At 36.8% G+C, this 25,445-nt stretch overlaps 2 protein-coding genes across 11 annotated transcripts; one reads left to right on the top strand and one right to left on the bottom strand.

Annotated features, from left to right (window-relative positions):
• Positions 1-134: 134 nt before the first annotated feature.
• LOC132037906 (protein WEAK CHLOROPLAST MOVEMENT UNDER BLUE LIGHT 1-like) lies at positions 135-7,458 on the top strand. Of its 10 annotated transcripts, XM_059428546.1 has the most exons (6): positions 188-241; positions 477-503; positions 2,709-2,762; positions 2,871-3,255; positions 4,148-5,121; positions 5,247-7,458. In XM_059428546.1, the coding sequence occupies exons 5-6, from the start codon at positions 4,183-4,185 to the stop codon at positions 7,113-7,115; spliced, it is 2,808 nt and encodes a 935-aa protein (XP_059284529.1). In that variant the 5' UTR covers positions 188-241; positions 477-503; positions 2,709-2,762; positions 2,871-3,255; positions 4,148-4,182; the 3' UTR covers positions 7,116-7,458. The 10 variants fall into 10 exon arrangements, with proteins under 10 accessions (XP_059284532.1, XP_059284529.1, XP_059284534.1 ...); XM_059428543.1 differs by lacking the exon at positions 188-241 and having other exon boundaries at positions 275-503; positions 2,838-3,255; XM_059428549.1 differs by lacking the exons at positions 2,709-2,762; positions 2,871-3,255 and having other exon boundaries at positions 135-241.
• A 6,326-nt stretch (positions 7,459-13,784) lies between these two features.
• LOC132037905 (photosystem I chlorophyll a/b-binding protein 5, chloroplastic) lies at positions 13,785-15,894 on the bottom strand. The gene is made up of 6 exons (XM_059428540.1): positions 15,626-15,894; positions 14,969-15,101; positions 14,753-14,865; positions 14,553-14,657; positions 14,150-14,238; positions 13,785-14,076 (listed from the first exon to the last, which is right to left on the bottom strand). Exons 1-6 carry the CDS (start codon positions 15,838-15,840, stop codon positions 13,934-13,936), a joined length of 798 nt encoding a protein of 265 aa, XP_059284523.1. The 5' UTR covers positions 15,841-15,894; the 3' UTR covers positions 13,785-13,933.
• Positions 15,895-25,445: the final 9,551 nt, after the last annotated feature.

The following is a 25,445-nucleotide window of genomic DNA, read 5'->3' as shown; positions in this document are numbered from 1 at the left end:
ACAAATGACAATGAAGTGCATTGGAACGGAAAAGTCTTCTCAACCAGTCTTGTTCCTTTCCACTCTGTCCATTATTTGAATTTCTTTTAGTTTTCTTTATCATGTTTATTGAGTTTTTTTTTTTTTTCCATTGAAAATTCTAACCCATTTTATAAGCAAAACCCCATACATTATGTGGGATGGTTTGCTTCAAACACGCGCGAGAAACACAGCGAAAAAGAAGAGCTCTCCTTAATTGGCGGTGACTTTTAGATATTGTAATGTTTTATTTTGAAAAGTTGACATAATTGGAAAATGACAAAAAGAAAAAAAGAAGGTAGACGAAGAGGATCTTTCTGGTCCTCTACTTCTCCTTCTTCTTCTTCCTTCTTTCAAACCACAATTATTTTCTCAAGAGTTAATTATAATCAATAATCTAATACCCTTTTTCTCATTGGTTTTATTACTAAACTCTTTTAATTATCTTTCTTTGGAAGAATATCAAGAAACAGAGATCATTTCTGGTAATTCTTGCTATCCCTTATTTTTTTTTTCTGTTTATCTTTTCATCAACTAATGATCAAGAATTATGCTGTACATATATTAATCTGTAATATTTGGAGCATGGATAATGTTTCTTGTTTAATTATTGAATTTAATGTTTGATGATTGGTTATTCTTGTTTTTCCTTGTATGCATATGCTTCCTTTGACTGCTGAATTATATTATGCCAAGGAACAATCTTTGCATACTGAAAGTGTTATATGTAATTAAAACCAAGTTTAGCTCACTTTTGATCCTTTTTTTTTTTTTTGGTCAATGCCACACTAGGGATCATGCTTGTGGGCATTAATTTTTTTTTTTTTTTGGATAAATTGTGGGTATTAATTGTTTTGCATGTTTGTCATCCCTGTTTGATGAGACCTTATTATGTTCTACGAGGGAACTTGTAACTTATCCCGTGAAAAGGTTAATGATTTATTATATGAATAAAAATGGAAAAGCAAACGAACAAAAAGATTATATGTGGAAGTTAATAAAATGTGAAGCTCTTAGAGATATAAGTAGTCTTGTTCATGGTTTTAATTTTAAACATTTGCTAGTTGTCATATATCTATGTGTTGTTTCTTGTACTTTGATTATCTTATTTATCTGTGGTAGCTACTGCTCCTTTTTTCAGACTGGTTTATCATGGCTTATTCGCTTTCGTTATTTCTTTTATATTGCTTTGAATTGCTTGTCCATATGCCGAGGGTCTATAGGAAATAGCCTCTCTACCTCCCAAGGTAGGGGTAAGGTCTATGTATACTCTACCCTCCCTATACCCCTTTGTGGGATTTCACTAGGTATGTTGTTGTTGTTGCTAGTTGTTATATGTGTATGCGTGGTAAGGAGCCTCAATCAGCTTAATTAGATGTGGTTAAGGTGTCAAAAACCAGAAGTAGTCCTACTATTTTTGTTGTCAACTGTTAATATCATGTTTTTCTGTCTCTTAAATATATTTATCTAGGAGATTTAATGCAACATCATATCTTTAAGATAACGTTGTTCAGGGTCTTCAATAACTATTAAGTCCTAAAATTTAGCGCAACTCAATCGATCACCAAGGACAAGACAGATGTTGTGGACAAATATCTTCATGAATCTGGAATCTGACTGTGAATGGATAAAATGACTAGCTAGCTGCTTAGAGTATAGGATGTGGATGTGATTAGTTAAACATCAGGTCGAGTTAATTGAGTTGCATTTTGAGCTACCAATTGTTAAAATACTTGTTTAAGTATTACTACACCATGAATTGCAGAAAAGTTGTATCCGTTAACTGGACTATTATTTTTGTTCCTGCTGGTGTATGGTTGTGCGTGCTTTAACTGGTATCAGCCTCATTGACAAAGTTAGTTGTCATCTTTTATTATTTTTGAGCTACACGGCGTTCTCTAGGTACTAGATTTTATTCCCCAGCTAATAAACTAAATGACTGCACATTTTAAGTTTGCGTATTTAGCACTCATAGTTTTTTATGATTAGTTGCGTGTTTTCTAGATTTCAAAGCCAAATGAAAGACTATCTGCTATCTGATACCCTTTATGCATATGGTTAATCTAATCGGAGGATGAAGCTTCACATGATTTCTGCACATGCTGCTTTAGGATTCTTGCATATCTAACATATCAGTTTGAAAGAAGTGAGACCCAAATTCAAGCTGCTTTCATATTTTTATTGGTTTAAAGACTCATCTAATATACCTGGTATTAATGTGCTAAGCTCCAAGTGTAGGCATTGTGCTCGTCATGCATTAATTTGCTGATGAAGTTTACTGACGTTTATGACTTTGACATTATCTGCTATGGTGATTACTGAATGAAGAATCTTCTGGTGATGGAAAAAGGAAGATTCAATTATTTAATGTTTCCCCGTCAAGTTGATTTTTGTAATTCCTTATCTATATTGGGGGCCCGAAATAGAACTTGTTACATTCTTTCTACATGAATGCTAATGAGTGTATAAACTACTATAAGGGTTCAAGTTCTCTATGTAGGAGTATTTACCATGTAATTTCTTTTCAATAAAATTTACTCTACAAACTCGATTTTTATCACTTCGGAAACCTTGAAGGATGATTTTTCCATGTCTACTTCTACTGTTTCATCAGTATTTCGTGAAGCAGTTTGCTGCACGAAATGATATTGCAAAGCTACTAGGCACTGACTGCTTTTTTCTAAGTGCAGCAACCATACTATCAGCATGTGCGTTAGCACAAATAGATAGAGTAGACATTTCAGGTATTTCATCCGATTGTTCTTTCAACCTATTGAGTTTGATGTGTGATGGAAGTTTCGTATATCTTGTATTTGTAGTTTCATCAGAAGTGTCTACCAATGTTGGCACAGGAACTGAAGTTCAGAAAGTTTCGTTAAAGTTTGCTTATGTTCCTGCTCTGAGCAAACACAAGTGGAACATTTGGTTATATGGAAAAACTGATAGGCCTTAGAAGATGCGCATTGGGAGGAAAAAAAGGGAGTTCAGACAGCTTTTTTTTTTAAAAGGTTCCTTGTGTTCCCGCTAGGAGCGAGGATATACAATCCAAGGATTTGGTTATATGGAAAAACTGCTAATAAGCTTTGGAAGTTTAGGTTTTACATGGACAATCCTAAACTAGGAGTAATCTCACCATAGAATGGTGTCTCCTTATTCCTTAATGAGAGTGCTGAAGAAGAGAAAATTTTAAAGGATGACAAAAAGTATCACAGATCTATTTTTTGTGATGCTGACTGGGTCCTTTTTCATTTCTCATTTTCCTTGGTTTTGTGTTGCTATTTTTTTTCCCTGGGTTCTATTTTGTTGAGTAGGAAGGGGGACGGAGCAGGAGACGAGCAGCTGGATATCTTTTTTATTATTTCCATAGTATGCATATGTAGTGAGTTGTAGACCACAACTGGATCTTAAATAACCACATCAGCAGTAAGGACTGTACCTCTCTAGTGTGATCTTTTACTCCTCCCTTTTATGCGATTCATTGATGAAAATATTAGGAAAATATCATGATCAGTTGATTTATAAATCTTCATTTGATAAGTTAAACTCAAATAACAAATGCACTTGCTGACAAGACTACTGGTTATTTGATCATCAGATTCCTAGTACTTCTCTTGTTGAAATTGAATAGCTTGGTTGACTTCTCTTCTTCTAGAAGTAAAAACTGTCTCATAATTCTTTATTGAGTGGGAGTTCAAGCAAAATTACTTGATGGGAAGTGCGTGGGATAGTCAGGTTTGTTTTGGTCTATTTCGCTGGCAATGTAAAAATGATATTGCATTAACTAGTGGTATAGAACAAGTATTCCATTTATAGAAAAGATTATAGCTTATTTGGGAAGGAGGAACTCATTAATATTCTTAGTAAGGCATGTCGCTCTAAACCTTCTCGCAAAATTTAACTTTCTTTTTGCTGATTCTAACTAGCAATCCTCAAATGAATGAATGATCGTGTATATGCTGTAGTGCAGAAACTTCGAAATAGGAAAATGGGTGCAGTTGCTTAAGTTTTACAGAAAAGCCGTTTGATATCTCCAATTCAGTAGTTCACCTCCTTGTAAAATGGTTGGAGGTGTTTGTTTACTGAAGAGGTTATATACCTCCTTACTTTTCTATGCCAATCTTATTTTTAGGTTCCCAAGTGGTTCATCTCAGCTCTTAATTGGAAATGGAAGATGCAAAAGATGTGAAGGATAATTCTGCCCAAGAATCTGCTCCTGAACCTAAAGTTTCTGTTCCGGAGAAGGATCAATCACATGGCGCAACTCTAACTAGGCAACATATGAATGAAACATCAAACTCCGAAATTCAGGAGTCAGCCGCCGATACTTCTCAGCATTCAAAAGAATCTTTTGACAGATTTCCGATGGAAGATAGTCAAACTCATCCAACAGGAAGTTTAATTTCAGCATCTTCCATTAAATCTGATGGAGCAGGCGACTTTTCAAAAACAGGAACTCTTCAATCAGCTGTGCCAACAGTTCAGCAGGAAGCCTCACCTAAACTAGTAGAGGTTGTGAAATCGTTGGAGCCTCCAACAGCTCTTTCAGAAGCCAGTCCATCATCTATATTGGATGCAAAAGCAAGTGATGTATTACAGCAATCATTCGATGGTGGTTCCAGTGGTGGTCTTTCGAATCAACCAACAAATACTGCAGACGGACCAACAGAAGAGAAAGATGCTTCACCTTTATTAACCATGAATTCAAATTCAACATCCCTAAAAGAGGAAAACCAAAAAGAATCTTCTGAACATATTCAATCTGATATTTTAGAATTGGAAAACAATAATGCCTCAATACTTCAGCAAGATAATTCTCCAAGTATTACTCATGTTTCTGCTGATACACCTGCTTTATCCACTCAAGAACAAAAACCTGAAAATAATATTCATGTAGAGGCACCTAACACTGGTCAGTCCCTAGCGAAGGCTTCCAATCTCACAGTTGAGATTCCCGAACCCAGTACCCATTCTAAGCACCCTGAAAACTCTGATATTAACAGAGTTAAAATCGACACTGCAACACCTATTGAATCTGTAAAGCAAGCGGTTTCCAAATTTGGAGGCATTGTTGACTGGAAGGCTCATCGTGTACAGAGTCTGGAGGTAAGCTCGTGAACCGTTAATATACTCTTTGAATCTTGACTCAGGAAGCCATTTGGCATTCATCTTTTGGACATCTGTCCCACTATGAATTTCTCAACTTAGCCTTCCATTTCTGTCTAATGCAGAGAAGGAAAGTTGTCGATCAAGAACTAGCAAAAGTGCAGGAGAAGATCCCATCGTACAAGAAACAGTCTCAGGCTGCAGAAGAAGCAAAAATGATGGTATTGAAGGAACTAGATAGCACTAAAAGACTGATAGAAGAGTTGAAGCTGAATCTGGAGAGAGCACAAATAGAAGAGCAACAAGCAAAACAGGACTCGGAACTTGCCAAGCTCAGGGTAGAAGAGATGGAGCAAGGGATTGCTGATGAGGCTAGTATCGCAGCCAAGGCACAGCTTGAAGTTGCTAAAGCCAGGCATGTGGCAGCAGTTTCAGAGCTTAAATCTGCGAATTCTGAACTAGAAGATCTTCATAAAGAGTATGACGTATTGGTGTCAGAGAGATATGATGCCATGCAAAAAGCTGAGGAAGCGGTTTCTGCCTCAAAGAAAGTTGAGAAAGAAGTGGAGGATTTGACTATTGAGCTCATCACTACAAAGGAATCTTTGGAGGCTGCACAAGCTGCACATCTGGAGGCACAGGAACACAAAATTGGAGCAGCAATGGCAAGAGATCAAGACACTCTAAATTGGGAGAAAGAACTAAAGCAGGCAGAAGAGGAGCTTGAGAAGCTAAACCAACAAATACTGTCTGCGAAGGATCTCAAAGCAAAATTAGACACTGCTTCATCTTTGCTACTGGATCTCAAAGCTGAATTTGCTGCTTACATGGAATCAAAGATGAAAGAAGAGATGGATGAAGAAGGCAATTTCGGCGAACTATCAGAACCAGAGAAAAGAACTCATGCCGAGATACAAGCAGCGGTGGCCTTGGCTACACGGGAACTTGAAGAACTGAAACGCAAGATTGAGAAAGCAACAGATGAAGTAAATTGCTTGAAGGTGGCCGCAACTTCATTGAAGGAAGAATTAGAAAAAGAAAAATCAGAACTAGCTGCCATCCAGCAGAGAGAAGGCATGGCATCAATTGCTGTAGCATCTCTTGAAACTGAGTTGAAAAGGACCAAGTCAGAGATTGCCCTTGTACAGATGAAAGAGAAAGAAGCAAGAGAAAAAGTGGTGGAGCTTCCCAAGCAATTGCAAGAGGCTGCCCAAGAAGCCGATCGGGCAAAATCACTTGCACAAACAGCTCGTGAAGAGGTGAGAAAGGCAAAGGAACAAGCAGAGCAAGCAAAGGCAGGAGCAAGTACTATGGAAAGTAGACTACTTGCTGCTAAAAAGGAGATAGAAGCTGCAAAAGCTTCTGAGAAGTTGGCGCTAGAAGCCATCAGTGCTCTGCAAGAGAGTGAATTAGCTCGAAGCACCAACGATGAAGATTCCCCATCTGGAGTAACACTTTCTCTGGAAGAGTATTATGATCTCAGCAAGCTGGCCCATGAGGCAGAGGAGCAAGCTAATAAGAGGGTGGTTGCTGCTATCACCCAAATCGAAGTAGCCAAGGAATCAGAGCTGAGAAGTCTAAGCAGGCTGGAGGAGGTTAATCGTGAGATGACTACTAGTAAGGAAGCTCTGCAAATTGCAATGCAGAAGGAAGAGAAAGCCAAGGAAGGGAAGTTGGCAGTAGAGCAAGAGCTGAGGAAATGGAGGGCTGAGCATGGGCAAAGGCGGAAAGCTGGTGAATCTCTTCCACTGATAAACACTACAAGAAGCCCGACAACGAGTTTTGAGGAGAGTAAAGCATCAAAAACCTATGAGCGTGCACCAGAGGCTGCTTCACTACATCATAGGTCAAGCCCAAGAGCATATGAGCAAGCAAGTAATACTGAAACTGATACATCTCCAGAAGTGAAGATCCCAAAGAAAAAGAAGAGGTCCTTCTTCCCAAGGCTTTTGCTGTTTCTGGGAAGAAAGAAAGCACAGGCCAAGACAGCATGATGCGCTTTGTGGTTTTAGAGAATCTCGTCATTTTATATAATTGTTCCTACGTTTTTCTGGTTGTTTGTCTTGGTTGATGGGAGTGTAAATTCTCACTGCTTTTCTATGTACGTCCCGAACATATTGTACAATATCAAAATACTTCTCTCACCTTTTGGATTGCTGTCTATAGAACAGATTAAGGTTGTTATAGGTTTGGCCACGGAGGTCAATAAAGTGATTCTGTAAGTAAATCATCTGCTGGTTCAACTGTTTAATCCTTGCTAGTTCTCAGATTCTGAAATATTGGGTTTCTTGGCAGTATGGGTTGTATAATTCAAGTATTTGTGAGTCTTGCGTATCATTTGGTATGCCATTCGATGTTAAACACCTAACCATTAGAATCTTTTATTTGCCATCGCCATAGTATTCTGCTTGTTTGACCTATGTTTTCCACCTTGTGTCATGCAATCCTGATCGAATGCTGTAATGAATAGCGACAATGTGGGTATTGACCGGTTCAGTTGAGATGCTTTTGTTATTTCAAGCACTTACACAGTTATCACATCGTTGTGGGAAAAGTACTCACCTGATCTCAATGTTTAAATTTAACCTTAAGCAATAAAGCGTTATATATGCAAGACATGTGAATGCACGTGTTCATTGATTTGGCGCAAACACCTGGCGTGGGTAATAGGAGTTCGGAACCAAAATGACCCAAAAAAAAAACCATTTGAACCAAAATACCCCAATAAAAAAAAAAAATTACCATAGTACCGTTAACGCAGTAATTTACTGTGTTAAAGGACTTAACCGCAACAGTGGGGTTAAGTCCTTTAATGCAGTAAATTAGTGCGTTAAAGGAGGCCCACCACCCCTCCCCCCCCCCCCCCCCCCCCCCCCCCCCTTTTTTTTTTTAGGTTAAACTCCTCTTTCTTTACACTTTTTTACGTACTTTAGCCATAGATTAATCATGTTTCGGGATTCCGAAACTTCAATATTTTATATAGAACTCTACTTATTTTTGTGCGATTAATAAGGTAGGCTCAATACATCAAGGATAAGCAAAACTTCGGATTGTCGTTTTAGCAGTTGAAAAGTGCTCGAACTCCATTTTTGTTTGTAGACTTGATGTCATTAGCTTTACGTTATAACAACATGAAAATACTTAAACTTGTTCATTAATAACAAACCGAAAGTAGAAAAAATACAATCATCAAAGAAAGAAAAAGTTTAAAATACATTCATCAATTCATGCCCTTGAGTTGATGCAAAACTAAACATATTAATATTCTTCAAACTAACAACATCATCATAAATTAAACATAAAACTAAAATCACAATATTCTTAATCATCATCAGAATAGAAGTCCTCAATATCTTCCTCAGAACAATATTTTGGGTTTCTTAAGACATATCTTTTTTCTGTAGATGTTAATTCTCTACTTGTTGATTATGCTTGCTCTTCGGCCAACTTTAGCATGTAAAATCTACAACGTCTTGCTTGCATTCTATTGTTTTCTTTTCTAATCCTTTGTATGGCAAGCTCGCATGTTTCCGGACCTACTCGAGGCATGGTTATTGAGTACTTTGTTGGGATCTGAGCGTTGAGATTTTCCAAGTTACGAACAAGACGTTGTGATTTGGCGGTACCGATATATGCCTATTCTCGACGTAAACCACAATAATATTCACGTGGATCTGAATATTTCAGCTCGCGAAAATCGTCATTACGCTTTATTAAAAGGTGAGGCTTGAAATCGTCTAGCACGAATTCACTGTTATCGGTTGAGGAATCACCGGAATAGTTGCTTTGATTTGAGTTGTCATCACCACTGCTATTCGAATCCTGTGGAAAAAATACCGACCAATCTATATTTCTACTATTCGACATTGAATTTTAAGTAGATACTAAGTAGTAAAAGGCTCTTTATATAGGTATCAAACTCAATAGGTTGTGGGATCATGACTATGACCCCACTAACTTTATTTAATATAGTACAACTATTAATAATATCATGGGGAATCATTGTCATCAGACATCTCACAGTCCGAATCCCACTTGGATCTGAATCTGACGTAACTATGTTGACAATATTCTACCCTGAAGCGACGTATTTTCATCCAATTGTTCTCTTCGCAAAAATGGTTAAGAGCAAAATTCAACTCTGGTGGAGTGCTATGAGGCATTGACATAGCACGTCTTTTTGGGCGTTTAAGCCCTAGTGACCTCAAGTTTTGTTCCAGTGTTGCAGCCTCTCTAACGCGCCTATTCCACTCATCCGTCATCATATTGTTGTAACATTGATTGTATATCGTTCGGGTTATTCGAGTATTCAAAATCTTCACCCAATTCTCATGTCCTACCCATTGCGTTGAATACGTCTCCTGGAGAGAACGTTGTAATACGACTAATATCTCCAAATTGGTTAAAAAATGACATAATAACTCAATTTTGTGTGGTGGGTAGTTATTCGTCAATTACGTTATATAACACTCGCTAGCATCAAACGCAAATTTTAGATTCGAATTATGACGTTTTTCTGTATGACAACTCCGATTGACAACATAGGGTGCAGATAGCGTAGTAATTTACTGCGTTATGCCTGCGTTATATATTAATAACGCAGTAATTTACTGCGTTATTCTGGCATAACGCAGTAAATTACTGCTCTATGTCAGAAAAACGCATTAATATGCTGCGCCATACTGACGTAACAAAGTAAATTCATGCGTTATGCAACACTCCGTACTTAATTTGACCTGGCGTAACACTGCAAGACACTAATTGCATGCATGAGTTGATTGAATATTCAAACGGAAGATGTTATAAGTTTCATCCAATTTTTGTATTTTACACAAACTCTAAGTTTCATCCAATTTCTGTATTTTACACAAATTCTAAGTTTCATCCAACTTTTACATTTTGTACTCCTAAATTAGTCAAAAAATGGAAGATGTTCCAAAAATGTTTCTTTATTCTGGGACGGTGAAATTATATTCGATGAAAATAATTTGCTTTATGACTCCCCCAAAATACCATGTTAAGTTTCCCCTTAACTTAAAATTCTCAAAACTACTCCAAGCCTTGTATAATAGACTACAAGTGAGTAGGGGTGATTTTGATTTAAATATAATTGGAAAATATCCAATATCATTTACGCCGCAAGGTGTAGTTAGTTATGGACAGTGGTACATTCAAAACGATGATTCTTTACGGATTATTTGAAGGCACATTACGATTATATGGAATGCATAACTTTAAACGTCCTTGAAATGTACGTACAGAAGGTCCCCATTAATCGACTTGAAGTCATGGATATAGCTCCTCGGGAAGCCCGAAATAAACCTCGTCAGGCAACCCCATCTAGAATTCAGGCTGAAGTTACTGAAGCGGAACCTACCCATGAACACAATTACCTTGGCATGAGCACTTATGAAGGCATTTTGAGGAGTCAAATGCCTTTGGAAAGTTTAAGTCTGCAATTTGATGGGCAGTGGTAAATTATTATTATGTGTAGTAGCATATGTGTATTACTTGAATGCTACTAATGATGTTGATTATATTTTTTAGGGGGTTATACATTATATTTTTTAGGGGTTATACACCTACTCAAAACGATGGTCCTTCCTCAAGTTTCGGTGCGATGGCTTGATTACTATCGACGTCTACTTTTTAACATCAATAGTATTATTTGATGTCTAGTAGTTAAAATACTCTAGTTTCTTATGTAGGGAGAATGTGGTCGTTGCACCAAATTATAGACAAAGACCTGCTCTGGATGGTCTAGATTATTCGAATTATATAGTGACATCATCGAGTGATAGTGAGGAAATACCTAATGCGGAGGAAAGTGAAGATGAAGAAAGTGAGGATGAGATTGAGGTTGGTACTAATCCTTAATATCAAGTAAAACTGTTGCAAGACATGATGAATAGTCCGGCACACCAGGAAGAACTGAATTCACAGCACCCATTTGACCAGCAAGCGCCTATGCCGCAAAGCCAATTTCAACAGCAAGAGTCGACCCCGGTTCAGTGGCATTCCGATGAGATCCCCTATCTTGATCATCTTCAAGATCGCCCCGATGCCTTTGTCTTTACTAGGGATGATGATCATATTCGGCGAAGTTTGTGGAAAGAGCCAGTGGATCTTGTAAAACAGAGGTTCATATTGAAAAAGGCATGATTTTCAACTCAAAAAAATCATTGCAAAGGGCTGTTAAGATTTATTTCATCCAGGGGATGAGGAGTTCAAAGTTGACGATTCCACTAGAAAACTTTGGCGATTGGTCTGCAAGCAAAAAAATCAAGGTTGCTAATGGATGGTCCGTGGTACAGAGACTGCTGAAAAGATGTGGACTATTTCAAAGTTCTACACAAGGCATACTTGTGATACGGGTGACCTCCCAGATGATCATTCCAATCTAGATTCCAATATGATTGCTGCTGTGTTAGTTGGCAACATTGCAAAAAGCCCAAGGTATCCCATTCGCCTAAGTTTATTTTAATTTTGATGTTAATACGATGTTCCTCGTTGCTATATGCTGATATTTGAACTTATCCAGGCACCCTATTAAAGATTATATTACAGCCATCCTGAAAGTATATCGCAAAGCCGTTAGTAGGCAGAAGACGTATCTTGGGCATAGGCGTGCACATGAGATAGTCTACGGCAATTGGGAGGGCTCTTTCAGGACGTTACCGAAATACATGATGGCTCTACAACACTTCAATCGTAGTACTGTTGTTGAATGGAAGCTCAAATCGAAGCCTGGTGTGCCCGGTAATATTTTTGAGTTTGTGTTTTGGGCATTCAAACCATGCATTGATGGTTTTGCTCATTGTCGGCCAGTAATAATAATAGATGGAACACATGTGTACAGTATATACGACGTAAAGCTGCTAATTGCAGTTGGAATGGATGCAAATGGATCTATATTCCCTCTAGCTTTTGCAATTACAGCTAATGAGAGCACTAATACATGGACTATGTTTTTGAACTACTTGAGGCAACACGTTATTAAGGATCGTATGGGCATATGTGTTATATCAGACAGAAATGCCGGCATATTGAGCAATATGTTTAATTTGCATGGGTGGCAGCCGCCCTTTGCCTACCATCGTTATTGTTTAAGGCATTTGAAGGCAAACTTTCAAAAGGCATATCGAAGCCCAGCACTTTGCAATCGGATGTGGGCGGCTGTAACAGAGCATCAGGAAAAGAAGTTTCACCTGCAGATGGAGATTATTAAGATGGCGGATGAGGAAGCCTTCCACTGGTTGAATAAAATTGATAAAGAGAAATGGACATTACACCAGGAAGAAGGTAGGCGATGGGGAATGCTGACAACAAACAACTCTGAGTCATTCAATGGCTTGTTGAAATCTACACGGGGACTACTTGTCACCGCAATGGTGAGAATGACTTTTAAGCAGGTTGTGGAGTGGTTTGTCACTATATCAAAAGAGGCCAAAGGACTTGCGGCAGACGGTCTACAATGGATGCCAAAACCGTCACAATTGTTCGAGTATCACAAATTTAAGGCTCAACAACACGACCGGATGGAGTACAACTATGCAGAGCGCATATTTGAACTCACAACAAGTGTGCACCAAGGTAAAGGAGGTAACGTCCACACAATTTGTCAGATTCCAAGAACATGCACATATGGCAAGTGGCAATCATATCACATGCTATGTTCTCATGCCTTCAAGTGTTTTATCACAATGGGAAAGAATGCTTCCACGTAAGTGGCTAAGGAATAGAGAGTTGAAAATTATGCAAAAACGTATACTGGAAGGTTCTACCCACTTGGTAGCGAGAGTTATTGGCCACCGGATCCATTTCCATGGTTGCAAATAAAGCATTTATCCGTAAATTCAAAAAGAAAGCATACTCCCTTATTCCTAATGAAATGGATGTTCCACCAGGGAGATGCACTCGAAAATGCTCATTTTGCAATTATGTTGGTCATGATAAGCGTAAGTGTCCCTTACGGCATGGTGGTCAAAATACATCTCGCAGTGGAAGTACCACTCGTGGCGGAGGAAACTTTCGTGGTGGTGGCAGATCTAGTGGTGGTGGCATATCTCGCGGTGGTGGCAGAAGATCAACTCAAGGGCATGAATTGATGAATGATTTAAGTTTTTTCTTTCTTTGATGATTGTATATTTACTACTTTCGGTTTGTTATTAATGAACAAGTTTAAGTATTTTCATATTGTTATGAATGATGCAATTTAATATTTTGAGATTGGTATGAATGATGCAATTTTGACAAAAAAAAAACACGCTTAAATCTAAACCCTAAAACATAAATAACTTAAAGCTAATGACACCAAGTCTTCAAACAAATATGGAGTTCGAGCACTTTTCAACCGCTAAATCCACAATCCGAAGTTTTGCTTATCCTTGATGTATTGAGCCTACCTTATTAATCGCACAAAAATAAGTAGGGTTCTATATAAAATATTGAAGTTTCGGAGTCCCGAAGCATGATTAATCTATGGCTAAAGTATGTAAAAAAGTGTAAAGAAAGAGAAGTTTAACCAAAGAAAAAAAAAAGAAGGGGGGGGGGGGGCTCCTTTAACGCAGTAATTTACTGCGTTAAAGGACTTAACCCCGCCGTTACGGTTATGATACCATCTTCTATCCCATATGCTAGCGTATTATTTCCTCCATTGACCATTGCTCTCTACATGTCCTACTATTATATTGTCAGAAATGGAAGGACATGATTGATACACAGAAGTTTCTTATACAAGGTTGCTTGCTTTACTGAGTGGCCTTTGTATGAATACATTTAAGTATGCCATGTTTTAAAGAAACTCCAACAATCAAGAACTCGATGCAGCAATTGTTTGAAGAATTGTTTTGTGCCATGGATTGGAGAGATGCTCGATCAGATTGTCGATAGGACCAACATGAGTAACAGAAGCCTGGACGAAGATACCCAGCATAGCCACCATAGCTAGCCGTCCTACAAAACAGAGGGAATTATAAATATTGGACAAGACTTGAAAGCACTAAAAGAATGATGCATCTTAACAAACCGTTTTTAATCTCTTTCAGCTTCCAGTCTTTAGCATTCTTGATATCTTTTGCAATTCCAAGAGGATTCAATATAGGGCCACCAGGATATCTGCTAAACGTCAAAGATTTCGGCTATGCTCAGTAGGAGCATAAGCCCGCTCAGAGGTGAATCCAAAATCTAAAGTCTATGCATTCAGAATGAGTATCCAGAATAAATGTACGCTTATTATATGTATATACATCTTAATTTAGTATCTGTATACGTAATTTGAACAGAAAGCAATGGGTTTAGTTGAAACCATAGAAGCTGCCTGGATCCAGCTATATCATGCCTTCTCTACTCCCGCACTAACAAGGGTGCACCGGATAAGCCCTTTTAGTATATGGATACCATTTTTAGGCAAACAAGAATATGTAATTTACCCCGGTTCAAGGCCTTCCAGTGCGGCTTCTAGTCCAAAAAAAGATCCAGTCTTTGCTTGAGAGCCAGGATTAAGAAAATCCATGTACCTTTTTGTTTCAACGAACCTGTACAAAAAAGAAATCAGATAGAGGGAAAGTTACTGGGGATAGTATATAGATTGTCCAGAATCAACATTCTGCTAACAGGTTAAACATTTTACCCCATTAATAATAGTTGAATAATGAGCAGAGTTCTTGTGCTGGCAAAATTAAATTTTGTAGCTCCTGCTTCATACCACACTGGCAAGTCCCTTATTCCCGTCACACGAAGCAACTAAAAAGAAAATCCAACCAGAAATGTTAAGCTACAGTGTGACGTTTTCCAAGTGATTTTTTTTTTAAAACTTTGACATATCTAGAAGTATTAGATGACTTACATCGGTTAAAAGAATTCCAGCAACCCCAGCCATGGCGAAGCGGGCATGAACAAGTTCTGCTTGTACATACCATCTCAAACTTTCAGGATCCTCTCCAAGTCCTAGTGGATCAAAACCAAAATCTCCAGCAAGACTATAGAAGAACTAAAAAGTATCAGCCACTAAGGTACGAAAATTCATATCTCATAGCCGGTCGAATAAATTGGTGATTTCTTCGGGTTCAAGGCTAAGAATGACGAAGCTTGCTGGGTTTTTAAAAGATGGTGCAGCAAAAACCATTGGAAGAATTGTTAAAAGTGTCTCTCAATAATTTTACTAAACATAAAAAGGCTTTAAATAGCCAACTTGAAAACATAATCCCCCGAAAATCTTCATAACAATAATTCAAAAAAGCTACAATATCTCAACAAACTAAAACAACCTAATAGAAATTTAAAATTCAAAAAAGTAGATTCATCCTAAAACTAACCAACTTATTATGCTAAAAAATTACTACAGTAACTGAATCAATTTCCAACAAAGCTCCTAGTAAATGAGCGCCCTCCCTTTAGTGGGCCCTACGTAGCATGAAATTAGTCGGGCGAGTAAGTAATGAATACTAGACGGTTAAACAAATAAAAAAAGAAGCTAATATTTATCCAATTGCAAGGAGCTTACGTTCCATCAAGATAAGGTGGAGGGTCAAGCCCAGGAAGCCATGTTGGCCTTTGTTGAGCTTGAAACACAGTTGTGCATGGCCTTAGAGAATGTCCTGTTCTAGCAGTCCAATTAGTGCCTTTCAAAGCAACAGAAGTTTTACATATACTTTTTCCATGGAAAGATGAACCATAGAATGCCAGAATTTGGAAACTTCTCCCCACTGTAATGTCCATATCTTATTCTATCAACTTCCAATAACAAACTGATCAATTGGTCATGGGGGAGTAAGCAAAGGTCCATAGTACAGATAATATCCAAAAGTTAGCTTTGCAGCGTTACAAATAAGATAGGAGGGGGCCCACTTAACCCTTTTCTTCTATGCCACATGTTTGATGAAATAAAACAATTTTTTCTCAAGGTGTTTGGATTGGCCTCATAGCCTTCAATCAGCTATTAAGTGACGGATTGTTGTGCTTTCACGTAAATTGGTTCGTTGTTAAAAGAGACGGGGAATATAGCAATTGACCAGAGAAAATGCCAACCCCTACACTTTCTAAGATCATGATTCCAATGAATATACCAATCTATTATTGCAATAAAATTCACTACTTTGAGGGGAGATTATCTTATATGGTCATCCAAGCATATATAACAAAGTCATTTATCTTTAGTTTACATCAACAAAGTCACTCAAGTTAGATCTACCAAGTCATTATAACTAAAATTCTATAAGGATAATTTCATAAACCTCTCCTCAAGTTTGGTTTTGTGACACTTACTTTCATTGTAGTTAATAATAGTCTGTTTACCTCCCTTATTTTAATTTTCTGTCACACCTCAACCTTGGGGGGTGTGGCTTCAAAGACTTTCAAGACTCGGCATCCGAAGGCCCGAGCGAACCAACCATGGCATCTGTGACATGTAATATGAATAATGGGCCGACAAGGCCACTATATGACACTAACAAGAACCAAATGTATCAACCTGCACGCAGAAGAACCCAACAACAACCTATATATATATATATATATATATATATATATATATATATATATATATATATATATATATATATATATATATATATATATATATATAACAAGGCTATATCACGGTACATACGTTAATCGTACAGGGGGGCCGACAAGGCCAAGCAAAACATATATACACTGACAACTAGTCTGCAAGCCTCTAAAAGAGTAACACAATATCAACAAAATGACAGGGCCCAGACATATCCCAAAACTAGGTACTGAATATGTAGGGCGATAAGCGCAAGCACAAATAATGTAAATAATGTGAGAAGGGATTTAGAAACAACCTGAAACTCTGTTCAAGGCCACTGAAGGCAACCATAACCATAACATAAATGTAAATGCATGTTCGCAAAATCGTTCCTCATTATGGAGGCATATATCATACCATATAATAATAATAAATCCCTCTGAGGGGTGAGCTCATCATCACAACATCCTTTCTGCCCAACTGATCAGTGGCGATGCACAGCTACGTGCCTACCCGGCTACCTACAACACGGCTCGGTAAAGAAAGAAACATGTCTAGGTGCACATATAAGTGCCTACCTAGCCGACTATAGCGCGACTCGACAATGAAAATAAATACATATATAAGTGCAATGCAAGACTGACCTCAAAAGAGATATCATAAAAAGAGTCTGAGTGACCTATTGTCGTTATCCTCCGACTATCGTTATTGTCGATACGTTCTTTGGTTTCCAATTATGAGACAACCAGCACAAGAAACATGAAAGTTACGTTTTAGGGATTTATTTGAAGTAGAAATCATGTTCAAGCTAGTAGTAGCCATGATCAGTATGAACATCGGAGAAAGAACGAACAAAAGAATCCTAGTTCTCTTGAGTGACGAACAAGGAAAGATGAGAATACTTAAATCTTCTTCGATGTAAGTTATTCATGAGAAAAGGGCATATTTAATCATATTTATCAATTTGAAGTGGAGCAATTTGAATTCGACGAAACAATTCAATAAACGTTCATTCGAGTTCTGGTCATGCCGAAAGATATAGAGAAAGCCCTACATACCTCGTTGATGGAGTTATACGCGTCTTCCGGGTCCTTGAATACCTTATGAACGACTTCCTACGCAAAACGAACTATTCAAGATCAAAATCATGTTCATAGCTCATGAAAATCTTCATTTAGACATTTAAGCGAGCAACTCGCGAGTATAAGTTCGTAGGCTCTTTTATAGCTCAATTTTCCCGCAAAACGCTACCAAATTCTACTTTCCTACTCCTCCTCATCAATACGATCCTATCCATATTCCCACAGATTCAAACAACACACCAAAACCATACAAAATAGCTCAACAATCAAACTATATTCACAAGAGCATCTTAAGGAATGGCAAGAACCTATCTTATGAAATTTTCAACCAATTCTTAGGATTAATTACTTGTAGAAGTTCAAAGAAATCAAAAGGGGGTCAAAATATACCTTAGATCATGAAAATCACTTCAAACCCCAAATTACTTCAAAGCAAGTTTTTCCTCCGAAAGGTGAAATAGTGAAGAAATCACAATTTCGAAGTTGCCATGTTGTTTTCCACGTTGAGGTTGTTTGATTTGCCCTTAGGTGTGTTTATAATTGAGGGAAGATGATTAGAGAGGTTTTCCTAGGGTTTCTATGGTCTTTCAAGGTGAAGAAATGGAGAAAAATTCGTCCTAAGGCATCTATTTATACCTGGACAAAATAAAGCCACCGACCTAGCACACTGTTCCCACGGCAGTTTGCATCCCTGGACGGAAATGCTAATATATCTCTACTCTGATGTTGTATCGACAAACAGTTAAATGTGCTGAAAACTAGACTCGTAGAGCTTTGATTTGATAGGTATATCACCCCGTAATCCCAAGTAGATTGAGAGAAAAGCTCTTCAACATCTGACCCAAATTTCAGTGAAATTTACAAACGTAACTTGCAACGACCTTTGTCGACTTTCGTATCACAAATCGTTTGACTTCAACACTTAACATATGACTATCATATTATTTAAATACCTCAAAACATTGACTTCTTAGCATGTTAGCCACCTTACGATATGATAACGCACGAAAACACGAGGTGTAACATTTTCTTTATAACAATTCTTTTTGACTCAATTATTATTAATATAAAGTAAAAAGTTATGCCTTCCCCTAACAAATTAGTGTTCTAGTAAGTACCAATAATCCTTATTTCTAAATCTTTCTTCACAAAAACTATGTCACCCTGAGCAAGAACATGAGCTTATATCCACTTGCCGCCTTGTCAACTCATAACATGTCATGATCATTCACCCGATGTGATCATCAGAATAAGAGAAGCACATTGGAATCATTGCATGAATAAATATCATTCTCGCGAGATAAAATTTGGAGCTCATTACCAATGAAATTGTTTAAGGGTTCATCAATGGGATCCTACTATGAAGATGATCAAGAGATGAGAAAGAGAAGAGAAAGTAAGCGTAAGAGAGAGAACGTTTATTTCTTGTTTATTTTGATTACACCGAAGTGTCCTATTTATAGGTAATCCTTAACTAACTAACTAAGTTACGTAAAATGACTAAACTGCCCTTCTAGCCTATTTTACTACTTTCTTCAGCACTCCTCCTCAAGTTAGGTGGCATAATAATACTAAGAAATCCTAGCTTGGATATAACATACTCATGTTGAAATCTATTCAATCACTTTGTAAGAACATCTGCAGGCTGTTAGTTGTGCGAACGTATTCAGTCTTGATCAGTCCTTGTTGGATTTTCTCTCTTGAAAAATGGTAATCAATTTCGATATGATTTTTCCTCTCATGAAATATTGGATTGACTGCTATCTGAATATCTGCTTTGCTGTCACAATGTATACTCACTGATAATTGTATTCGAACACCTAAGTCTTTAATTAGTCTAGTTAACCAAGTTAACACTGACACTGTAGAGGCAATGCTTTTGTAGTCAACTTCTACTAAGATTCTTTAAATGGTTGTTTGTTTTTTAGACTTTCAACAAACTAAGGAATCACCTAGTTTTATTAAGAATCTTGTCATTGATTTCCTTGGAAATGAGCATGCTTCCCAATAAGCATCGCAAAATGTTGTGATTGTATCTTTCTTATTGCTGGATAGCAAAACTCCTTGTCCTGGATGTGCCTTGATATACCTAACAATTCTCAATGCAGCTTTTAGGTTGTTGGAGAAACTGACTTAATGTCTGCACACTATAGGCTATATCAGGTCTTGTAACTGTTAAATATAATAGTTTCCATGTTAGTCTTTGATAGGCTCCTTTGTTCTTTATCAATTATTCTTCTAAGTGACCTATTTCTTAGCCTATGTTCTCCATTCTGCTTACTGTTGGTTTTCTTGATGTGTTGATCATATTCTCTAGTGGTCAATTTGATATTAGTGTCCATAGGTGTTGCAGCCGATTTAGCATGACTTAGTCCAGATTCTGATATTAACTCTAATGCATATTTATTCTGCTGCATTAAAATTTCCTTTTCTGATCTTGGAAATTCAATCCCAAGAAAGTACTGCAATTTCCCTAGATCTTTCATTTTGAATGCTTTCTGCAATGATGATTTTGTTTCAATTATTGACTCTAAGTTGACTCCGGTTATTAGCATATCATCAACATACACTAGAATGGCTATGAACCCATTGTCTGTCTTCTTTGTATATTATGAATGATCATATTGACTTTGAATAAACTTGAATCTAAGAAGAGCTTCAACTAATTTTGCATTCCATTGCCTTGGGGCCTATTTCAGTCCATATAAATGATTCAGTGAGTCTGCAAACTTGCTTAGTGGCCCCCCGACTCTTAAATCCTTGTGGCAAGTCCATGTAGATCTCATCATATAAACCTCCTTGAACAAAGGAATTATACATATCCATTTGACGTATATGCCACTTTCTAGTAGCTTCTATAGCCATCACAGTCCTAACTGTTACAATCTTTACCACTAGACTGAAGGTTTCTTGGTAATTCAACCCTTCCTGTTTACTGTATCCTTTTTCCACCAACCTTGCTTTATATCTTTCTGTTTCTCCACTGGCTTTATACTTGATTTTGAATACTCATTTGCGACCAATTGGTACTTTCCCTTCCGTAGTGAAACTATCTTCCAAGTATTGTTTTGTTCAAGTCCATCTACTTGTACTTTCATAGGCTCAACCCACCTTGCATCTTTAATTGCTTCTGCATATGTAGTAGGTTCAGTAATATTTGATACAGCTGAAATGATCATAAGCAATGTATTTAGACAAAGGCATACGAAATGCCATCATGAACATTTAAAGATACAAACTCCTTCATCCAACATGGTGAATATTTGCCTCTGGTAGACTTCCTGGTTAGTTGTTACTGTATTGTATTTTGAGCTTCAATTGTTATTTGTTCTCCAAGTTGTATATCATCTGGTTGTACATCAAGTTGTGTATCGACTGGTTGACTACTATCAGTTTCTTGTACAATTTCTTCTTCACATGATGTACTTGTCCCACCTTCATTTCTTGGTGATATCTCTGCTATACTTGAACCATAAGTAGACAAAGGTATATATGTAGTAGTATTTTCAATGATAGATCTGGGGTGAGGAAATAATGTGACAGAACTAGTAGTGAGTTTAGTAAAATATGTCCTCCTTAAATATTACTTCTCTATGCACAAAGAAGCATTTGTTATCGACACCATATAGGATATCCCTTTTGAGTTTCAGAGTAGCCCATGTAAACTGCATACTGCTACTAGATTGTAATTTATCTGTTTGACGTAGTAATTTGGTAAAGCATAAAAATCCCAACACTCTTAGATGCAGAAGAGAAAGTATTTTTTGATTTAACTTCTCACAAGGAGACATGTTACCAATCACATTATATGGTAATCAATTAATAACATATATACTGCAGCTTGCACACAACGTCCCCAAAATCTGATAGGGATATGAAGTTGAAATCTTATGGCTCCAGTTGTTTCAAGTATATGTCTATGTTTTATTTGAGCCACTCCATTTTGCTGTGGAGTCTAGGGACATGACTTTTGATGAATAATCCCTAAGTCATTAAACAAAGGCACAACAAAAAGAATTGATAAATTCTATTCCATGGTCAATTCTTATAATTTTAACATTGATGTCAGACTGGTTTTTAATTAGAGGTGAGAAATTTTTGATATGTAAGTACACATCTGATTTCAGTTTTATCAAAAATATATAATTAAATCTAGTGAATTCATCTACAACAGTTAAGAAGGACTTATAACCATCAAAAGTAAATGTTTTATAACGTCCCCAAACATCCATATGTACAAGCTCAAATGATCTTGAACTAACAATTGTGCTTTTAGGAAATGGCAATCTAGTTTTCCTTGCACAAGGACATACAGTGAAATAATTTATCAAACTTGTAATACTAGAAAATTTTGAAGGAAATAGTTTTTGTAAAGTACTAGTAGGAATATGCCCCATTATCTTATGCCATATACTAATATCATCATCAGTAAAAGGTTCACTTGTAGTAAACAACCCACAACCAACAATTTGTTCTTTAATAAAACTGATTTTTGACCTTATGAGGTAGTAAAGACCATCCATTTTTCTACCAATCTCCTCCATCTTTCCAGTGAAGAGATCCTGAAAAACACAAAATCAGTATAGAACTTGACTGAGCAATTTAGTTGTCTAGTCAAGTTTGATACTGACAGTAATTTAAACTTAAATGCAGGTGTTGACACCTAATTTTTGCCCTCCAAATTTTTTATTTAATCATTCAAAGTTCCTGAGTCACAAACGGAGTGAAATATACATTTTACAAGTTGAAAATGATTTTACAAAATTATTTCGGTGACATTTTACCATTTCATTTGGCAAAATATCATCGAGTATATTGTTATATATCATCTTGCGTATTTTGTATATTTTAAGAATTTCAAACATATTTATCAAGATTTTAATTCAAAATAGTGAAAACAATTATGAAATTAATTGTTTAAAACTATGAAAGGTCAAATTGACAAATATTTTACTCAGTTAAATCAAGAAATTAGATTAATTAAATAAATAATCAATTGCGTCTTAATTTTATAATTTATTTGGCTTTAATTGCATCTACTTTCAAAATAGGCTAAAATTTAAATGAAAAATTGCTTCATGTGTTAATCATGGTCATACTTGAAACGATCGGTTTATTTCCCCATTTTTAAATACAACCATAATTAAAAATGTTGTTTTTAAATTGAATTTGCAATTACAACTTATTTTGCATATATAGCCATTTTCCTCACTTAATTGGCCAAAATTGGGCCAAGCCCTTCCACTCTGTGACCCGGCCCAATGGCATTATTTCCACGAACTTAACCAAACATACCACTCATACTCTTTCAATTGAAAGGGTTCATCGAACCTTAGCCGACTAGAGAGAAAAGCTTTCTCTCTTCGTCATTTTGTCAGAATTGGCATCGGTGCAGTGTACACTTGCTATCTACCACGTTTGCTCATCCATTTCGGGCAAGAGCATTAGCATATTAATGCTCTTTCCCTCTCTCATCCATATCACCATTGAGCAACCTCAAAGGTGAGATTGCCCCCCCCCCCCCCCCTCTCTCTTTGCTTTTCTGCATTTTTCTTAATTGTTCTTATCCTATTACGATTTCAAATGCTGGGTTTTGATTGGTTAGTCACACAATTGGAGGGATCAAGAAGAATTCTCCCCAATTCCACTAGTCTCACATCGATACAAACCCTAGCTGTTGGAGTTTTGGGGTTCGATATAAAGAACCCTCATTCCGTTATCATACACACACGAAAATATACTTGCAATTCAGGAAAAACCAATTTCAAGGTTTTGTGAGATACTTAGGGTTTTGGCTTGCCTGAAACCCTTGATAGTCTAAAATTTGGTCTTCATTTGCTAAAACTATTTCATTTTTGTGGTTTGTGTGGCTGTGAGGTGTGGAGGAGACAAGAAGATCCTCAAACTCTATTCTCGACAAGGCTGCCACTAGAAGAGGTAAATTATTTTTCCTTTCTTTGCTTATTCAGTTTAGTCTAGCTTAGTTTAGCTTAATTATTTGCTTGATGTGTGTTTAGTCACGTGGTTAGCATTGTTGTGTGTGTTTTAGTAGATTATTTAGCCTGTTAGTGGTAGATTAGATTAGATTAGATTATGAGGTTATTTAGTCCTTTATTATGTTAGTCTTTCTTAGTTAGATTAGTTTAAACAATGTTCAGTTAATGCTGTCAAGTGCTTATGTCCATTTTGTTTAAAGTTTGGTTTAGTCTCCATGTTTCTACATGCATACTAGTTAAGTCAATACTATTTGAATCCCAACATAAGCTTGCATAGACTAAATCTGACCATATACTCAGGTATGATTAGAGGTCTTGTAATAGTTTAACTGGATTATAATGAATTGTTGTTTGGTGTTAGTTAAACTGGTACTCTTATGGTAAGCATGTGTTATGTATCATGAGGATTAGTGATTATGTGCATCGTGTGCCTATCTGTATTAAGATTATTTGACTTTACCTATGTTTGAATCTTTGTTTAGCACAAAAATTGAGTTAAAGTTGAAATAGTTAGAATCATCTTGTAGTAAGTAGGTGCATGTCAACTGATCACATATGCTTGTGTGAAGTTGAGTATCCTGTCACTGTTAGATTGACTTGATTATCTGTTATATCCCGTATTTTTATACGACGGATTATTCGTAAGCTAATCGACATAAGTCCAAGGACAAGATTATTTTTGGATATGAGACAATGACTTTTAATCCCGATATTACTATGGCACGACTTGCTTGCAAATTTTTATTAGTGTAGAAATATTAGTAGAGATTAGGGATTAATTAACCATGATTAGATTATTAAGTGGGGATTAGTGGTTAATTATGATTAATTAGCCTAATTAGACCACTAAGTGGGCCCCACAAAATGTGGCTGAATTTGATTGGCTCATGGATGTTAATGGGACACATGTCATGTGGCTGGACACATGTCAACCATATGGACAACATATATATATTAAAAGGATGACCAAGCTTATTCATATTTTCATTCCATAAGTTGAACAAGAGAGAGAAGCTCTCATCTTCACCAAATATAGAGAGAGAGTCACGGCCATGGCAGCAGCCCTTGAAGCTCATGGCCAGCCTTGTTTTTATATCATTACATTGCTAAAATTCACCTTGGATTGAAGAAGGGAGCATGAACAACCATGGCTGCCAAGCTCACGGCCATGGCTGCCCTTGAGTGAATCCATGTTCTTGATGAAATTATTAATCTCCAAGGTGTTCTAAGTACTAAAAGGAGCAGCAAGGTTAGGGATTTAAGTTGAAGAAGATGAAATGGTGCAAATGGTGCAAGTCATTATGGAATCTGCCCAAATTTATTTGAAGTAAGATTTCTTCTTATGGTGTATTTGAAGTTAATGGTGTTGTAATGAAGAGATTAATTTGTATTAGATGAAATTGGAAGTAAGAAAATTGCATAATTAGTGTTGGTGTGGAAAATGGACAGAATTGGAGATTGTTTAAATTAGATTAGGTGGATTGTTGTTATTGTTGTTATTGTTATGGATTATATGTTAAAAGTGAAGGAATTGTATATGTTAATGTTAAGTTTCCGTTTGGGTCGTGTTGGGGCTGTTCTACTAAAAAAAAATGATGGATTAATTTCGATTAATGTTGTCGTTGTTGTTGTCATGGACTATATGATGAAAGTGAAGGAATTTGATAGTTAAAGTTATAATTGTATTGTATTGAGAACGATCTGGTTGTGTTGTTGTTCTTGTTGAATCGAGGACTAAGTTTTTGTCAATTGAAG

The sequence above is a fragment of the Lycium ferocissimum genome, chromosome 11 (genome assembly GCF_029784015.1).
Source record: "Lycium ferocissimum isolate CSIRO_LF1 chromosome 11, AGI_CSIRO_Lferr_CH_V1, whole genome shotgun sequence".
Lineage (NCBI taxonomy): Eukaryota > Viridiplantae > Streptophyta > Magnoliopsida > Solanales > Solanaceae > Lycium > Lycium ferocissimum.
This window is presented reverse-complemented; position numbering and strand designations above follow the sequence as displayed.